This window comes from Rhinoderma darwinii, chromosome 1 (assembly GCF_050947455.1).
Source record: "Rhinoderma darwinii isolate aRhiDar2 chromosome 1, aRhiDar2.hap1, whole genome shotgun sequence".
Taxonomy (NCBI): Eukaryota; Metazoa; Chordata; class Amphibia; order Anura; family Rhinodermatidae; genus Rhinoderma; species Rhinoderma darwinii.
This window is the reverse complement of record NC_134687.1, coordinates 338146429-338162322: the sequence shown is the minus strand read 5'-3', so window position 1 is coordinate 338162322 and position 15894 is coordinate 338146429. Positions and strand designations below refer to the sequence as shown.

Below are 15894 nucleotides of genomic sequence, written 5' to 3'. Positions count from 1 at the left end.
TAAATGGATATACAGATACAAGAACTATAAGAAGGCTACAAAAGTAAAGCCTTCATTTAGCCCATTGGGGCTTAACAGGTTCCCGACCGCTGGCCGTAAATATACGGCCAGCGGCCAGGGTCTCTAAAGTCCGGCGTATAGTATATATACGGCCGCACTTCAGAGACTGTGCACGCGCGATCGCATGCACACAGCTCTATGCCCTGGCTGTTGCTAACAGCCATGGGCACTGGGCAGAATGTCAGGGGTCAATCTTTTGGCCCCTGAACATGTGATCGCTGTGACAACCAATCACAGCGATCACATGCATTTCTGCATAGAAAACAGTGTGCACGCGATCGCGTGCACACAGCCCTGTGCCCTCGCTGTTACCAACAGCTCTGGGCACTGGGCAGAGTATCAGGGACCAATCTGATGGTCCCTGATCATGTGGTCGCTGTGAAAACCTATCACAGCGACCACATTTGTTTTATTTTGACTTTTCTGGCAGTAAATCTCCTGCCTCTTTTCTTCTCCTCAAACATTGTTTCAGTTTGAGGAGAAGAAGAGACTCGGGAGAATTGCTGCCAGAAGAATACAGTGAAAAAAAATACAGTTACACTAAAACATTCTCTGTATAGATAGATTTCTATCTATCTATACAATCTATCTATCCATCTATCTTTTTTTCTATCTATCTACCTTTCTTTCTTTTATTCTATTAGAATAGGCAGGTAGGGAGTATATAATTATATATATATCCACATATATATAATATATATAGCAATAGCGGTTTATTTTTTTGTTAGCGGTAGTGTAGATATATATAGCAGTTAGTTTGTGTGTTTTATAAAAAAAAAAAAAAAAAAAAAAAATTTGTTTAGTTAGTGTTAGTGTTAGTTACGTTATGGCGAGGAAGTTGTTTAGCGCCGAGGAGGCATACGCCATGCTGTGGTCTGAGTCGGAGACCGCATCAGAGATGGCGTCCGAGATGGAACCTGTTTTAGGTAGTGACGATGACAGCGTCACTTCAGGTTCATCTTCAGGGGACGTTGTCCCTGATGCAGTCGAAACTGCAGAACATGAAAGTGCAGGGCCAAGTAGCGCTGTAGCACGGGACAGCCTGGTCCCTCCAGTCCAGGCTCTTGTATGGGCACCTGCCCCATCTTTTGGGCCTAGAATCCACGGATTTACGGCCACTCCTGGCATAACCGTGGACAATACAAATTTTGTCCAAATGGATTACTTCCATTTATTTATAACGGACGACATCCTAAATCAGATTGTCCACGAAACAAATTTATATGCCACGCAATATATAAGGCAGAAACCTTCATCCACCCATGCCAGAGATTGGACGCCCACCAATTTGCAGGAATTAAAAAATTTTTTGGGGCTCACCCTAAATATGGGTATTGTCAAAAAGCCCTCCATTAGGTCTTACTGGTCAACAAGACCCGCCCAAGCCACCCCAGTATATTCTGCAGTAATGCCCAGGTCTCGTTATGAGACAATAATGAGGTTCCTCCACTTCAATGACAACGCACAGGCCCCCCCAAGTACCGATGCAAACCGGGATCGGTTGTTCAAAATAAGACCGCTAATAAATTCCCTGAATAATTTATTTCTGCAACTCTACACCCCTGAGCAGAATGTAAGTGTGGACGAATCCCTCCTCAACTTCCATGGCAGACTTAGCTTTCGCCAATATCTACCTTCAAAAAGGGCAAGATATGGCGTTAAGCTCTACAAATTGTGTGAAAGCGGGTCAGGATATACCACCGCCTTCAGGATTTATGAAGGGCGGGACCGCACAATAAATGTTCCTGGATGCCCCCCTGATCTTTCCACCAGCAGTAAGATCGTGTGGGAGATAATGCAGCCTCTGCTTCACAAGGGGTACCACCTGTACTGTGATAATTTTTATTCCAGTGTGCCCCTGTTTAGGCATTTGCATGCTGCAAGGACTGGGGCATGTGGTACCATGCGCAAAAACAGAATTGGTTTTCCACAGCAATTAGTGGGGAAGCGCATGGTAAAGGGGGACTCCTGTGCTTATGCATCTGAGGAATTGCTGGCGGTCAAGTTCAGGGATCGCAAAGATGTGTATGTGCTAAGCACGATTCATACCGCAGGAACAGTGGCAGTGAGGGAAAGAGGGGCAACATCGGACAAGCACAAACCAGTGAGCGTGTCCGAATATAACAAGTACATGGGGGGGGTGGATTTAAGCGACCAGGTTTTACAGCCCTATTTAGTAAAACGCAAAACTAAAACCTGGTACAAAAAGGTGGCCATTTATTTGTTACAGGTGGCCATCCACAACTCATTTGTGCTCTATAAAAAAAACAGAGGCAGAGACACATACCTGGATTTCCAGGAGAAAATTATTGAAGGCCTCATTTTTGATGTTCAGGACACCCGAGAATGCCCCCAGTCTGAGGATGTCACGCGACTGACTGAAAGACACTTCGTCAGTCGGATTCCCCCAACAGCAACCAGAAGCAACCCCCAGAAAAAGTGCCGCGTCTGCAGAAAAGACGGGCACCGCAAAGATTCCCGATATTTCTGTCCCTCATGTCCCTCGCAACCAGGCCTGTGCATTGAGCCATGTTTTAAAAAATACCACACTGTTCTGAATTATTAGATTTTAGTTAATTTGTTGAAAATATATTTGCCCTACATTACGTTTTTATTTTTCCCCTGATTTTACTCCAAGGGTGAGGGAGGGAATGGGTGGGGGGTGGATGTCATGTTTGATGTTTTCTAAAGTTCATCTGCTGGAGAGCTCCATTTGCATTAACCTGAAATTTCTTATTTTAGAAAACCCCAAAAAATAAATTCCCATTATACCCCTAGATGAATATTTTGGGATCTCTGCTTCGAGAGCAGATATTTTGGAAGTGTTATAGAAACTCTGTTGAGTTTTGTAAAACCAGCTTTGAAAAAAAGCGATTTGTGAAATAATCTTCTTCTATCCTCCGCCCTCCTACATCTCTATGTGATAAATAAGGCCACATATTTGGTATCCCCATGCACGGGAGAAGTGGCAGAATGTGAACGGAGATTAATTTTGACCGTGGTCTATACCGTGTGTGAAAAATGCTGGTATAAACTGACGCATTTGCTAAAAAATTGCTAATTTTATTTTGATCCATCTTATTCAAGAAACTTTCAGAAGAAAACGGGACTGTCTAAAAATATGATAAACCCCTTGAAGGAAACCTTGTGGGGTCTACTTGTGTGAATGAAGTCATTTATGGGGTGTTTCTAATGTTTCAGCAGCATTAGGCCCCCCAGAAAACAGTATGCTGCTATAAAATCAAGTGCAGAATTCCTGGACCGAAAAGGCCAAAAAGCCTCCTTTTATGCCAAGCCCTGGCACATGCCCGTGAATAAAGCACACATATTTGGTATCCCCATGCACGGGAGAAGTGGAAGAATGTGAAATGCGATGAATTTTGTCCGTGGTCCATTTTGTGTGTGAAAAAGCTAGCATAAACTGGCGCAATTGTTAAAAAAAAAAAGGTAATTTTATTTTGTTCCATCTTATTCAAGAAACTTTCAGAAGAAAACTGGACTGTCTAAAAATATGATAAACCCCTTGAAGGAAACCTTGTGGGGTCTACTTGTGTGAATTAAGTCATTTATGGGGTGATTCTAATGTTTCAGCAGCATTACACCCCCCAGAAAACAGTATGCTGCTATAAAATCAAATGCAAAATTCCTGGACCAAAAAGCCTCCTTTTATGCCAAGCCCTGGCACATGCCCGCACAGCGAATAAGGCACACATATTTGGTATCCCCATGCACGGGAGAAGTGGAAGAACGTGAAAGGAGATGAATTTTGGCCGTGGTCTATACCGTGTGTGAAAAATACTAGCCTAAACTGACGCATTTGCTAAAAAAGTGCTGATTTTATTTTGTTCCATCTTATTCAAGAAACTTTCAGAAGAAAACTGGACTTGCTAAAAATATGATAAACCCCTTGAAGGAAACCTTGTGGGGTCTACTTGTGTGAATGAAGTCATTTATGGGGTGATTCTAATGTTTCAGCAGCATTAGGCCCCCCAGAAAACAGTATGCGGCTCTAAAATCAAATGCAAAATTCCTAGACCGAAAAGGCCAAAAAGCCTCCTTTTATGCCAAGCCCTGGCACATGCCCCCCCCATTGAATAAGGCACACATATTTGGTATCCCCATGCACGGGAGAAGTGGAAGAACGTGAAAGGAGATGAATTTTGGCCGTGGTCTATACCGTGTGTGAAAAATACTAGCCTAAACTGACGCATTTGCTAAAAAAGTGCTGATTTTATTTTGTTCCATCTTATTCAAGAAACTTTCAGAAGAAAACTGGACTTGCTAAAAATATGATAAACCCCTTGAAGGAAACCTTGTGGGGTCTACTTGTGTGAATGAAGTCATTTATGGGGTGATTCTAATGTTTCAGCAGCATTAGGCCCCCCAGAAAACAGTATGCGGCTCTAAAATCAAATGCAAAATTCCTGGACCGAAAAGGCCAAAAAGCCTCCTTTTATGCCAAGCCCTGGCACATGCCCGCCCAGTGAATAAGGCACACATATTTGGTATCCCCATGCACGGGAGAAGTGGAAGAACGTGAAAGGAGATGAATTTTGTCCGTGGTCTATACCGTGTGTGAAAAATACTAGCCTAAACTGACGCATTTGCTAAAAAAGTGCTGATTTTATTTTGTTCCATCTTATTCAAGAAACTTTCAGAAGATAACTGGACTTGCTAAAAATATGATAAACCCCTTGAAGGAAACCTTGTGGGGTCTACTTGTGTGAATGAAGTCATTTATGGGGTGTTTCTAATGTTTCAGCAGCATTAGGCCCCCCAGAAAACAGTATGCGGCTCTAAAATCAAATGCAAAATTCCTGGACCGAAAATGCCAAAAAGCCTCCTTTTATGCCAAGCCCTGGCACATGCCCGCACAGCGAATAAGGCACACATATTTGGTATCCCCATGCACGGGAGAAGTGGAAGAACGTGAAAGGAGATGAATTTTGGCCGTGGTCTATACCGTGTGTGAAAAATACTAGCCTAAACTGACGCATTTGCTAAAAAAGTGCTGATTTTATTTTGTTCCATCTTATTCAAGAAACTTTCAGAAGATAACTGGACTTGCTAAAAATATGATAAACCCCTTGAAGGAAACCTTGTGGGGTCTACTTGTGTGAATGAAGTCATTTATGGGGTGTTTCTAATGTTTCAGCAGCATTAGGCCCCCCAGAAAACAGTATGCGGCTATAAAATCAAATGCAAAATTCCTGGACCGAAAAGGCCAAAAAGCCTCCTTTTATGCCAAGCCCTGGCACATGCCCGCACAGTGAATAAGGCTCACATATTTGGTATCCCCATGCACGGGAGAAGTGGAAGAATGTGAAAGGAGATTAATTTTGGCCGTGGTTCATACCGTGTGTGAAAAATGCTAGCATAAACCGACGCAATTGTTAAATTCTTGCATTTTTTTCCAATTTTGCCCACTTTAGTGAAAAAAAAAAAAATGATATATACTGACAAATGCCACTAAAACAAAGCCCTATCTGTCCTTTAAAAAGAGTGTAAAATTCAAAGATGAACTTTATTCACCTGCTGAGTTATAGTCATGTAAAGAAGCGCATAGCAAAATTGTGAAATTTGCTCTGGTCATTTAGCTGTAAAACAGCCTAGTCCTTAACCGGTTAAGGAACTTTATCTATGGATCCATCTGGCTTCTTCTTGCAATAGGTTTTTATCCAAATTTCAAAATCTGGGGCCCAATTTGATTTGGGTAATGCCCCAAAATTGAAGGGCACTTGTATTAACCTGATGAACGGATCTAATATGTTTGGAAAGAGGTGTAGCCTCTTTGGTGTTAATAGTACTGATGTGTTTTGAGATCCTCCTTCGGAGCTGTTGACGACTGGTCTTGCCCACATACATTTTGGGGCAAGGGCACTGGGCAGCATAGATAATACCACTGCTTTGGCAATTGATAAATTGTTTAATGGGAAAGCTCTTTCCATCAAATGGGTTGGAAAAAGTGTTTGTGGTAGGCATAAACTGACAAAGCGCGTCTACCACATGGGAAGGACCCATGTGTAGGGGGTGGAAGCCAACTGCTTGGCAGGGTAGATGGTCTAGCGTAATGGCTATGTGTAAGGAATTCCCGAAGATTTTTACCTCTCCAATAAGTGATATTAGGAACGCTAGAAATTGCATCACACAAATCTGAATCTGCCTGTAGGATGGACCAGTGTTTTTGTAAAATATTCTTAATTTGATAGGAACAGGTGTCAAAGATCCCTATACATCTGATGAGCGGATTGTTTCCCATTATCATTGTTGGGGTTCTTCTTTCTACCATAGAGTAAATCATCTCTTGGGGTTTCCTTAGCTCTAGCATAAGCTCTATGCAGAGTCTTCTTTGGATACCCACGTGCTAAGACTTTTTTTATTTTATTTATTTTTTTTTTTTTTTTATATATAGTGTGTCACATTACAATTTAAAAGTATGTACTTCAGAGCCTAGAGGAATTGCTCTGAAGAACATACTTTTAAATTATAATGTGACACACTATATAAAAAAAAGTCTTAGCACGTGGGTATCCAAAGAAGACTCTGCATAGAGCTTATCCTAGAGCTAAGGCAACCCCAAGAGATGATTTACTCTATGGTAGAAAGAACAACCCCAACAATGATAATGGGAAACAATCCGCTCATCAGATGTATAGGGATCTTTGACACCTGTTCCTATCAAATTAAGAATATTTTACAAAAACACTGGTCCATCCTACAGGCAGATTGGGATTTGTGTGATGCAATTTCTAGCGTTCCTAATATCACTTATTGGAGAGGTAAAAATCTTCGGGAATTCCTTACACAGCCGTTACGCTAGACCATCTACCCTGCGAAGCAGTTGGCTTCCACCCCCTACACATGGGTCCTTCCCATGTGGTAAATGCTCTTTTTGTCCGTTTATGCCTACCACAAAGACTTTTTCCAACCCATTTGATGGAAAGCGCTTTACCATTAAACAATTTTATCAATTGCCAAAGTGGTGGTATTATCTATGCTGCCCAGTGCCCTTGCCCCAAATTTTGAATGTGGGCAAGACCATTCAACAGCTCCGAAGAAGGATCTCAAAACACATCAGTACTATTAACACCAAAGAGGATACACCTCTTTCCAAACATCTTAGATCCGTTCATCAGGGTAATACTAGTGCCCTTTAATTTTGGGGCATTACCCAAGTCAAATTGGACCCCAGAGTTGGAAATTTGGATAAAAAGCTATTGCAAGAAGAAGCCAGATGGGTCCATAGATAAAGTTCTTTAAGCCCCAATGGGCTAAATGAAGGCTTCACTTTTGTAGCCTTCTTATAGTTCTTGTATCTGTATATCCATTTAGAATATTCATTGACGTAATATCGATACATAATTATAACATTGACTATCACTACTGGAAATATATATATGGTTTATACCTTTACTTTTATAAATAAGTTGCCTGCTATTAATTTGTATGTCCATTTGGGTCGATGTTATCCCTCTTCCCTATTAAACTGAGATACTCTGAAACAGGATCTGTTTACTGAACATTCTCTTCCTAATGCAGCGCATTGTTAGGTTGTCCTACAGAGCGGATATATTCTGATCTATTCCTTTTTAATGAATACAAGCAACGATGCCATAGTGTCCGCGTACTAATACAATACTAATGGTTCTCACATATTCTCATACGTCATGTAGTCTGCCTACCTCTTCAGCTCCACTAGACATCGCTTTTGGAGATGGTCCTCCTGACCTAACTTGGGTACTTGTTCCCCTTGATCACTTACCTGTTAATCTAGTGTATACAATCGCAGCATCGTAGATTCTAAGTGCCCAGACATGCGTACTTGCCCTTTTGAAGCACTAAATCGGCTAAGTCCAGCCTGTGACGCTACACGCATGCGCATCCCGTCCGTATTGATTGTACTTTGTGCCTAGCTTCCTGATTGGCTAACTTGTATGCCAATCTTGCTGTATGTAGGCTCGTCCCTAGTCAGGGAATCCTATTGGCTCACACACAGGTGATTCCTGTGTGACATACGCCCGAGATTTTAAAGGAAGAGGAATCAGAATGCGCGCTCACTAGCCCCATTTTGATCCCCTGAGGACGCTGTGTTTACAGCGAAATATGTCGGGGGGGCTAATACAATTCTAATTGCGATGTCAGACTAGCCTCTACACCACAATCAACACTGATACTAGCGTACGTTCATCAGTCTGCAGCTGCTGACCTAAGCATCTACACTCTTGCATTTATCATACTCTATCCTGGCATAGTTCACAGAGCATGTGCTAGCTGACCTTAGGTAGCTATAAATTTTAATTACTTGTGCCTGTCGTTTTGTCTATACTTAGAACTTTTAATAGTATGCTAATAAAATGTCCATTTTATTAATGACTTAGTAGTTGGGAAATTGGGTTTCACTGTGCCATAAGCACATTAGTTCTTCGATTTAATCATATACCTGCCAACTACTAGAGTCTCCTTGGTATCTTAGTTTTTTACAAAAGTATCACTTTTCTTAAGCCATTTCGAAACGCCATATGACAGAATGTGGAAAGGTGTCTCTTTTACCAGTATGCGATTTCTCCCGTGTACGGTGATACCAAATGTGTGTCTAATCTATTATATGGACCCATTATAGGGCATATCATAGGAGTCCATTTTGGCTTTTGGAGGCCTTTTTACGCCAGAGCTGATTTTAGGGAACCACACTATATTTGCCGTGGTACTGCAGGTCATTTTGACAAGTATAAATGTCCTGCTAATATTCATCTAGGGGTATAGTGAGTATTTTTAATAGGTTGAAAGAAATAAAAAATAGTTTTTCCCAGAAAATACAGTATTGCTGCATTTTTACAGTGAAACATTCTCCAATAAGCAACCCCCCCTTTTGGTTCTCCCTACAAAAACAGTGTGAAAGTAAATGAGTTAATAATGTGGGTAATATCACGGTCTTTGCCTTCATAGATTCTAAAGGCAGATGTGTAGCCTGTACCGCTCTCACAGAGCTTGTAGAGTTTAACCCCATATTTTGCTCTCTTTGAGGGGATGTACTGGCGGAATGAGAGCCTGCCTTGGTAACTCATCAGCGATTTATCCACCGCTAGGTTTTTTCGGGGTTGTACACCGGCATAAATGACTCCCAAGTTTTTATCAGGGGCCTTAGTTTATACAGGCGGTCACGGACTGGATCACTACGGGGGGAGGGGTGTGATTGTCGTTAAAATGAAGGAAGCGCATTAGCACTTCATATCGGCTTCTGGTCATAACGGCTGGAAAAACAGGTGTGGCATGTGTAGGGCTTGTTGCCCAATATGACCGGATTGAGGGCTTTTTCACTAACCCCATGTTGAGGAAGAGCCCCAATTTTTATTTTTTAAGTTCGCCAGTATTTGTGGAGTGCCACTTCTTTTGCATAGGAGGACGTTGGCTTTTCAGCAAAGAATTGGCGATCATACAGATTGGTTTGGTTGACAACCAGCTCCAACAGTTCATCTGTAATGAATATTTTTTTTATAAATCGGGGGCTGTAATATTTTCCACATATTTATCCCGTGTGTGGCAATAAATTCTGGGATATTAGGGGAAAATGACTCTGTGGGTACCCACTCTATATTCTGGGGGAATAGAGTGGGCCGTGTTTTGTGGTAGTTCTGTGACATGCCCTGTGCTTGTGGACTCTGCAGCGACACTTGAATTGCAAAAAGCGTATCCCTGTCGTCGCTATCACTGGTAGACAACATTTTACCTCGGACGCGGTTTCTGTATCGCTTTCATCAGTCAGAAATTAACATGGCGTATGCCTCTTCCACCGTGAACCTTCTGTGGGCCATTCTAATTACACACAAGTATGACAAAGACTGTAACCAGACACACACGCAGACAAATGTTGTTATTTTTTTTTCTTTACTTCTTTTTTTCACAGCCAAAAATACACGGACGTCACAAAAGCACGCTTCACCAAAAACTCATGTCGAACAAACACGTAGACTATAAGACTTTTTTTTTTTTTTTTTTTTTTTTTTTACTTTTTGTGCAAAAAAAAAAAAGACGTCACACACGTACGCTACACAAAAACCCTAGACTGCCGGGATTGCTGTGGAATTCTCCAGCGGACGTTTTTTACATTTTGTTTCTATACATTTTTAGGAAAGTTAGTTCAGACGTTGCGGAAAACTCCTTTGCGGACCATAGGTTGCAGTGTGGAATTTTCTGTCCGCAGCATGCACTGTCTGTTGCGGAGAAGAAGCAGAATTTCAGCCTTTGCAATGCAAAAACTGAAATCTGTGGCAAGTCCGCTGTCTTTTCTGCAACGTCTGAACTATCTGTCAAATATGCAAATGTTGGTGCAGATTCGTTGCGTAATTGCACCAACATTTGCAGTGGAAAAACTCTGCCACGTGTGAACGTGCCCTAAGGATAACCCTAGCCTAGGTATACAATTGAAGTTTATATATTCGCTTTTTTTGTAATTTTGTGTCTGGTGTCAGTGAAATTCTGTCTTCTCATACAGAGAGTGTGAGGAGAGACAGGTAGGAGAAACACTGTATTTCATTTTGTGATCACTGTGAATGGTTCTCAGTGATCACATGAACGGAGACAACTGTTATTGGTCTCCGATCATCACTCACTCTGAAGCCAAGGCTGTTGCGAACAGCCTTGGCTTCAGAGGCAGATTACCCGATGACCGGGAAAACCACTCCGATGCGGCCCCCTTCCGCCCAACTCACTCAGATGTGGCGCTTGCTGTTGAGCGCCACATCTGAGGGGTTAAAACTGATCGGAGACCACTGCTAGTGGTCTCCGATCGTTGTCCTGAAGCCAGAGGCTGTTACTAACAGCCCGGTCTTCAACATCACCCCGCACGATGCGGGGAAAGTTCTTCTGAAGTGCCGACGTGAAAAGCCGACACTTCAGAAGAACTACCCTGAACAGCCGATGTAAAAACACTATACGCCGGTCGTTAAGGGGTTAAAGTTCTTAGTGTCTAGCATCCTAGTGGCAACAGCATATACCCACGGACTGTGTCCCCCGATGAACTGAACTAGAGAACGTTTTACAGTGAGTACTCATATCTGGTTTTTAAGATATTCAGTCTGTTCTCTGATTTTTCGAATTTCAGTTTTTTTTGTTTTTGTTTTTCTTCAGTTTCAGATATTCGTACATCTTGGAGAATTGCTATACAAACTGAAGAATTTTCTGGTGTGTCTAGCCCATTGGAAGTTCCTTGTATAGAGTCACCTGCTGAACTGGAATCTGCACACTGCAGTCAAATAGACCTGAGCATGGCTTGCTTCTTGTCAACCTCTCATTTGTCAGAGCAGAATGAGTCACTAGTTTCACGAGTTCCCACAAGCACTTTGAAGCCTTCCTTGCTCCCGGAGGAAGTTCCATGTCCGAGCACATTGCCTTTAGAGATGAGTAAAAGAAATACACTGCAGCCGGAAATGGTTAACCCCGTAAACGAGTGTGAGAATTCAAGTACTTTATCTCCGTATGTAGAAAAGAACAAGACATATATATTTGAAAGCCAGATGTCTGGTAAAATAATGGACCGCACAATGCTTGTGTCTTCTCTTCAGCTAGAAAATGCTTCTGCTCACACAACCCTGTCCTGGAATTCTTCAAAAATAGATGATAACAGTTCAGACAGTCATGAGGTGATCCAGCTTGGTATACTGCATGAAACTCTTCCAGAAGGAGCTGGTAATGTAAGTCTTAACAGTACAACCAGTCTAGATACTCCTGAAGCATATAAGAATGTGGCAAGATGTGACCAAATGTTGGATAATACAGACTACAGCTGGAAGAGTATGGAGCACAACGTGGACAATTCTATATGCACTAGATATGAAGCTCTTAAAAGGACTTTTTATACATCTTTAACAGAGGGGGAGAGTGGTAAAGGACAAACCTCTTTAAGGAGTATTGGTAAACAAAAATCAGAATCAAGTTTGCTAACAGACTCTGGTAATGTGTTTAATAATCCTTTAGACAGAGGTTTGTCCTTGGAGTATTTAATGACCCCATCACCTAAAGGTAGAAAACTCTCTCTCCCGCATCTAATCTCTTTTTCTCCTGCTGAAGATGTAAGGCGTACAGAGGAATTTCCAGATGTGTTTGATTCTCAGGGTGAGTAACATTACTTTTGTTGGGATTATGTATATATTTCAGACCTAAACGGAACCGGTCACGTTGAACATGTGTCCGAACTGTGGGCAGCATGTTTATAGAGCAGATTGATTTATAGCTTTGTGGCAGAAGATTCAGGATTACCTGTAATTTATTCATTTAACCCCTATCCGCACGAGGAAGTAACTGTACGTCGTTGCAGGAGGTTACTTCCCGCACGAGGACGTACAGTTACTGAGTTTTTCCCGGTGCACACTGTTGGCGACAGTGTGCACCGGGAACTGGGAGGTCAGCTGTCGCCGACAGCTGACACTCCACTCTTGCCGACCAGCGGTCCTTTGCCGCTGATTTTGGCGAATTAACCCCTTAAATTCGGCAATCGCCAAATTTTAGGGGTTTCTAGCATATCGGCAGACCCCGGTCCGAAATCGCGGGGTTTGCCGATGGTATGGCAAACGGTAGCCAATCAATGGCTTCCGTGTCTGCCATGGATGGAAGCCCATCAGGACCAACATTCGGCTGGTCCTGATAGGCTTCCTGTCAGTGACAGGAAGTCACTGTGTCGTTCCCGATGCACACTGTCGGCGACAAGGTGTGCATCGGGAACTTGGAGATCAGCTGTCCCTGACAGCTGACACTCCAGTGTTGCCGATCAGCGGCTCATCGCTGCTGATTTCGGCAATTAACCCGTTACATGCGGGGCTCGATTGCGATCTCTGCATGTAGGGGGTTTGTAGCACATCCGCAGCCCCCATGCAATCGTGGGGGCTGCTGATGCTTGTGATGGCATCCGGAGGCCAGGCAACGGCCTCCGGGTCTGCATGTATGGAAGTCTACGAGGATCAGCAGAGTGACTGTGACGTCAGTAGTAGTAGCAGGGAAGTAGGGGGTGGGAGGAAACCACCAGCTCCACATTCCTGCGTTCGGATCTCGCCCGGATCTCCGCGACGGCACACGGCAGGTAATGAGAGCAAAAGAAAGAGAGGATCCAGCGATGAGTAGTGTATATGTGGGGAAACGCAGTTTCCACTTTATTAGAATATAAGCAAAGAGTTATAACGTACACCAGGAGAATGACAAGGTGGTAGGGATGGCAAGTAAATGAAAGCCTATGCGTTTCAAGCACTGGCTGTGCTCTTATTCATGGCTAGTTCGATTTGCGATCTCCGCATGTAGGGGGTTTGTAGTACATCAGCTGCCCCCATGCAATTGTGGGGGCTGCTGATGCTTGTGATGGCACCCGGGGGCCCCCGGGTCTGCCATGTATGCAAGCCTATGAGGACCAGCCTCTGGCTGGTCCTCGTAGACTGTCAGAGTGACTGACGTCACACTGACAGTTGGAATACATTACACTACCTAGGTAGTGTAATGTACTCTAGCAGCGATCAGAGCTGCAGGTCAAAAAAATAAAGTGTAAAAAGTTAATGTTTTCTAAAAGTGTAAAAATACGTTTTGTTTTCCTGTAATAAGTAATTTATTATAGGTAAAAAAAAAAGTACACATATTTGGTATCAGCGGTCGTAACGACCCAAACTATGAAACTATAATAATTTTTCCGCACGATGAACGCCACAAACAAAATAAACTGGAAAACTGTGAGCATCGCTATTTTTTGGTCACCACCCCTCCCAAGATATAGAATAAAAAGTGATCAAGTCGCATTTACCCCAAAATAGTACCAATAAAAACTACAACCCGTACCGCAAAAAACAAGACCTCCCACAGCTTTTTTGACGAAAAAATAAAGTTACGGCTCAGAATAGCGTGTCTCAGAAAATATATTTTATAGAAACGTAATTTTATTGTACAAACACTGCAAAACGTTAAAAAAAACTACACATATGGTATCGGCGTAATTGTACCGACCCGCAGAATAAAGTAAAACTTAATTTATTGTGAACGCTGTAAGAAATAAAGAATTTAAAGCACCAAAATCGTTGTTTTTTGGTCACCTTGGCTCTAAAAAATAAAGATCTTGTGGGGTCAAAATGCTCACTATACCCCTAGAAAAATTCCTTGAGGGGTGTAGTTTCAAAAATAGGGTCACTTTTGGGGGGTTTCCACTGTTTTGTTCCCTCCGGGGCGTTGCAAACCCGACACTGCACTGAAAACCAATCCAGCAAAATCTGCGCTCCAAAATCCAAAAGGCGCTCCTTCCCTCCTGAGCCCTGCTGTTTTTCACAAATATTGAATTTATCGACAATTTTTTCACTAACCTAGTTTTCTCGTGACATATTGTACTATCTCAGAATCGCTTGGATAGGTAGAAGCAATCCGGAGTTATTACCACATAAAGTGACACGTCCGATTTGAAAAAATCATCTGTGTCCACAAGGCCAAAACAGGCTGTGTCCTAAAGGGGTTAAATTTAAGAGTCCAGTGGGCAGACCTACTGGACCCCTATACTCCGTTAACAGGGATTTAAATGAATAAATTACAGGTTATCCTGAATATTTTTGCAGAAAATGAAATATTAATCTGCAGTTATCATGGCATGTCAAATGTGACCGCTTTTCTTTAAGAATTTTTTCCCAAATTAATGTCAATAGGTGATTCTTTTATCTGAGTAGTTATCTTTGCTTAATTGCAAAGGTTTTTTTTTTGTTTTTTTTAATAAATCTCAATTTTTTTTTTCTTCTCTCCCATTTTCTTTTAGGGACTAAAGCTTTGAATGAGACCTTTGATTTCACACAGCCAGCATTAGATCTTCCAAAAAGCACAGATGAAAGTGTAGGGCAGCTAATAAAATTGTAGAATCATAACTATTTAAGTGTAATGGACACCACATCTAGAATAAGTCTGAACGATGTCACACGTCGTCTACATATATTTTGATTGATTTGTTTTGCTTTTTACAGTAAATCAGGCAAATTAACTTTTTTTTTTCCCTCCTATTTTTGCTGTATTCTACCATTTGGGTAAAAAGCCTTAACTTGTTTCAGAAGCACTTTTGGGGTTATTCACACCATCACAATTTGTTTGCACTTAATGTATTTTATGTATATAACATTATAAAAGCTTCTACTATATTTTTCTTTGCCAAACAGTTGGTTTATTCTGGCCTTTTTGAGGTAAGCATCAACTTATGCCTAACGCACATTTACTCCATTTAGTTTTCTCCTCCGAAAACTAAATGCGCTCAAATGAGATTAAGAACCATGAAGGTGAACAGGAAATGCGTTTTCTATTAAACTGATATATTTTATAGGCCATTTGCAGCGGTTTAGCAGCAGTGTTTTCATAATGCAATAACTTGGCTGATAAATGGTCTAGTATAACGCTCTTTTTTTTTTTTTTTTTTTTTTTTTTTGTTTCCCTGGACAAATTTAAATAAATGTGATATTGATCTTATATTTTCCAGTAAAAAAATCAAAACTGAATTAAATTGTTCTTTATGGCAGGAAGCAATCTGTATCCGTTCTATGGTACAGCTCTGGCACGATGTAGCATGATAGAACTCTTGTTGTTATCTCTCCCCACCCATCACCCTTAAATTATACAACCGGTACAGAATGAAACAAGTGTTAGTTCTTTGTACCTCGCCTCCACACTCACCAGTAAAAATTAACCTTATCTTTTTGGGTATGGTCTTCTAAAAGTTAAATATTGTGATAATACAATCTAATGAAGTTTTTCTATTTGTTTTTTTTTTGTTTTTTTTTTAAAAACAAACAATTTCTCTATGAATTAGAACAATCTGATTAAAAATCAGGAATGTTGTTG

General features: G+C 41.6%; 1 protein-coding gene across 3 annotated transcripts in view; it reads left to right on the top strand.

Annotated features, from left to right (window-relative positions):
• HAUS6 (HAUS augmin like complex subunit 6) overlaps positions 1–15474 on the top strand; it is a 95903-nt gene extending 80429 nt beyond the window's left edge. For 2 of the 3 annotated variants that reach the window (XM_075825703.1, XM_075825696.1), the window contains 2 exons: positions 11188–12171; positions 14828–15474. In XM_075825703.1, coding sequence (XP_075681818.1) covers positions 11188–12171; positions 14828–14925 — 1082 coding nt within the window. In that variant the 3' untranslated portion in view covers positions 14926–15474. The remainder of the gene's footprint in view (positions 1–11187; positions 12172–14827) is intronic. The other variant, XM_075825712.1, reaches the window with a different exon arrangement.
• The last annotated feature ends 420 nt before the right edge of the window (positions 15475–15894 follow it).